General features: G+C 41.1%; 1 protein-coding gene across 2 annotated transcripts in view; it reads right to left on the reverse strand.

Annotated features, from left to right (window-relative positions):
* The window catches only part of LOC106535986 (MICOS complex subunit MIC60), a gene marked incomplete at its 3' end in the record, with an annotated part of 15,615 nt that overhangs the window by 13,604 nt on the left and 859 nt on the right, over nucleotides 1–1,152 (reverse strand). For both annotated transcript variants that reach the window (XM_014033144.1, XM_014033143.1), the window contains 2 exon segments: nucleotides 479–668; nucleotides 755–822. In XM_014033144.1, the coding sequence (XP_013888598.1) occupies nucleotides 479–668; nucleotides 755–822 (258 nt within the window).

The raw sequence follows: 1,152 nt of genomic DNA on the forward strand, positions 1-1,152 counted from the left end.
TTTTATGCCCACAATTTTAATTTTTGAATTGTATATTTTTGTTATTGTTTACTGACTGTTCAAATAACTATGGGGAGGTTATAATATAAAAAAATGTTTGTCATAATCACATCTTGTGATTGACAGGAGTTTTACTTTTAAGTGTACTTAAAATACACTTACTTGTAAGTGTATTTAATTAATTTATAATGTAAATACAATAAAAATGAAACCAAGATTTATAATAATTATCATTTTGATCCATACATTGGTAATATCTGACTGGACCTCGTGTCACTTTATGTTCAATAAATTGGGCCCTGAGGTCATAAAGGTTAAGAAGCCCTGGTCTAATCCACCTGAGTTTATTTAGCAGAACGTGTGCTGGTACCGTCCAAGAGAAAGGTTAAAGGTTCACATCCATATCAAAGCTGAGCTTTAAGGCTCACTAGTATACGTGTAAAAATAACCATATTTTATTCCCGCCTGGTGTTCTGACCTGTTTCTTGAAAAGAGGATGAGCATCTTGAGGAGCAGGTCCCAGAACCAGGCTGAACAGCTGATCTGAATAAGGAACATTCTTCTCCACCGCAGCTCTGAACTTCTGGTCCAATTTGGCGTAAAGGATGGTGCCTCCAAGGCCAGCGCCCACCGTCAACAAGCCAGCAGCCAGCACTTTGGAAGCCCCGCTGTGATGGAGGAGAGCAGGACAGAACCTGGAGTTACTCTGGGTACGTGGAGCGTGTCAGGTGTGATACCTGCTCTGACATCATACCTGCTCTGTCCTGTTGTGTAGTGCCTGGACGCCTGTGCATGACTTAAAGGGCTCCTGCCACAGTTCCTCTGAACAACAGGAACAAAACGAAACATTAGAGCAGCTGGTTTCAGATCTGATCATCATGAAGTCTGCAGAAGATGTGTCAACAAAACTAAAGTTAAAACAAGCCAAACATTAAATTAATATGACTACAGTTAACAAGATCCATAAAATAAACCCACGCTGCATCAGAGGTGGTTTACTTGAGCCCAAGGAGGTTCTATAGAACAGCTGGAGTGGCAGAAACCAGGTGACCATGTGATCGGATGGTGAAGCTAACAGCTAACGCTAAACGGTCAAGAGTCTGGATTTCCCATCACTGTACATGTTGACAACAGAGCAGAAAAAAGGACTGA

This window comes from Austrofundulus limnaeus, unplaced genomic scaffold, assembly GCF_001266775.1.
Source record: "Austrofundulus limnaeus strain Quisiro unplaced genomic scaffold, Austrofundulus_limnaeus-1.0 Scaffold1645, whole genome shotgun sequence".
Classification (NCBI taxonomy): domain Eukaryota; kingdom Metazoa; phylum Chordata; class Actinopteri; order Cyprinodontiformes; family Rivulidae; genus Austrofundulus; species Austrofundulus limnaeus.